We start from the raw sequence: 2,500 nt of genomic DNA on the forward strand, positions 1-2,500 counted from the left end.
TATCACTACTTCATATCAATTCATATCACTACTCGCTAATTCATATCACTACATATAGCTACTTCATATCACTACTTCATATCGCTACTTCATACCACTACATATAGCTACTTCATATCGCTACCTCATATTGCTACCTCATATCGCTACTTCATATACCGCTACTGCCACTTGCTACCTCATATCGCTACTCGCTACCTCATACCGCTACCTCATATCGCTACTTAATACTGCCACTTGCTACCTCATATCGCTACCCCATATCGCTACTCGCTGCCTCATATTGCTACCTCATACCGCTAATTCATATCGCTACCTCATACGCTCATACTGCTAATTCATATTGCTACCTCATACCGCTACTTAATTTCGCTACTTGCTACCTCATATCGCTGCTTCTACCTAATATTGCCACTCACTACCTAATATTGCTACCTCATATTGCCACTAGCTACCTCATATCGCTACCCCATATCGCTACTCGCTACCTCATATTGCTATTGCTACTTCACTTATACCGCTTTCATACCGCTACTCATATCGCTACCTTATACCGCTACCTCATATTGCTACCTCATATTGCTACCTCATACCGCTACCTCATATCGCTACTCGCTACCTCATATCGCTACCTACCGCTACCTCATATTGCTACCTCATATCGCTATCTCATACCGCTACCTCATACCGCTACCTCGCTACCTCATATCGCTACCGCTACCTCATATTACAATATATCACAGCTCATAATTTAAACTGAATGCAAGAGCAGACAGTGTATCAATCAGTTAGACATATCTACTTCATATCGCTACTTCATATCGCTACCTCATATCGCTACCACATACCGCTACCTCATATTACAATTATATCACAATATATCACAGCTCAAAATTTCAACAGCATGCAAGAGGAGACAGTGTATCAATCAGTTAGACATCTCAAAGCTACAGGCTAGAGTTAGGAAGGAGAGGAGACATGGACGAGCTACACACAGCTAGCTAGCGAGCATCAACAGCATCAATGCTGCTACAGCAATACAGTGTTAGTTAGTGACAGCACAGCTAGGGGTTTGAAGGAGAGGAGGAGAGGGGAGGAGGAGGGAGGACGTTGTTTTACCTTCAGCTTCGTCTACAGTAATCTTTTTCTGCTTTCTCTTTTCAGTGGGCGGGGCTTTATTTGGCGCCGCTGTCTTGCGGTGGCTGCTGGGTAAGAGGCGGTCGTCACGGGCAGAGGAGGAGGGCTTGTTTCCGTTGCCGAGCACCGCGCTGGGCTTCCCTGACGCCCTCTCATCCCCCTGACAGGTTTAGTGAACAACGAGGGGGGTCAACGAGTTAGGGGGCGTGGGGGCAGTGATGATGATGATGATGATGAGGGAGGGAGGGGGGAAACTAGTGTGTGTGTGTGTGTGTGTGGACAGCTTTTGATTTCTCCGTTCAGAGCTTAAAGGTGACAGTTGGACCATGGTCATATCGGTGACCACAGTTTGGTCAGAGGGCTGTTGAGGAGGTGTCACGGGACACAGGGACTTCTATCAGCTAACAAAACATCTACACACGACGAGCACACAAACACACACACCAGAACACACCACAACACCAGAACACACCACAACACCAGAACACACCACAACACCAGAACACACCACAACACCAGAACACACCACAACACCAGAACACAACACAACACCAGAACACACACAACACCAGAACACAACACACAACACCAGAACACACAAACACAACACCACAACACCAGAACACAACACCAGAACACAACACACCACAACACCAGAACACACACAACACAACACCAGAACACACAACACAACACCAGAACACACCACAACACCAGAACACAACACAACACCAGAACACAACACCAGAACACAGAACACACCACAACACCAAAACACACCACAACACCAGAACACCAGAACACACCACAACACCAGAACACAACACAACACCAGAACACAACACAACACCAGAACACAACACAACAGAACAACACCAGACACAACACAACACCAGAACACAACACCAGAACACAACACCAGAACACACCACAACACACAGAACACACCACAACACCAGAACACACCACAAAACCAGAACACCAGAACACAACACCAGAACACAACACCAGAACACACCACAACACCAGAACACCAGAACACAACACCAGAACACAACACCAGAACACAACACAACACCAGAACACAACACACAACACCAGAACACAACACAACACAACACCAGAACACACCAGAACACAACACACCAGAAACACCAGAACACAACACCAGAACACACCACAACACCAGAACACACCACAACACAACACCAGAACACACCACAACACCAAACACACCACACCACAACACCAGAACACACCACAACACCAGAACACACCACAACACCACAACACAACACAACACCAGAACACACCACAACACCAGAACACACCACAACACACAACACCAGAACACAACACCAGA

General features: G+C 46.6%; 1 protein-coding gene across 1 annotated transcript in view; it reads right to left on the minus strand.

Moving 5' to 3' along the window:
• The window catches only part of LOC127923766 (regulator of G-protein signaling 12-like), a gene marked incomplete at its 5' end in the record, with an annotated part of 30,228 nt that overhangs the window by 4,219 nt on the left and 23,509 nt on the right, over positions 1-2,500 (minus strand). The window contains one exon of the mRNA XM_052507823.1: positions 1,120-1,297. Coding sequence (XP_052363783.1) covers positions 1,120-1,297 — 178 coding nt within the window. The remainder of the gene's footprint in view (positions 1-1,119; positions 1,298-2,500) is intronic.

This window comes from Oncorhynchus keta, unplaced genomic scaffold, assembly GCF_023373465.1.
Source record: "Oncorhynchus keta strain PuntledgeMale-10-30-2019 unplaced genomic scaffold, Oket_V2 Un_contig_320_pilon_pilon, whole genome shotgun sequence".
Classification (NCBI taxonomy): Eukaryota; Metazoa; Chordata; class Actinopteri; order Salmoniformes; family Salmonidae; genus Oncorhynchus; species Oncorhynchus keta.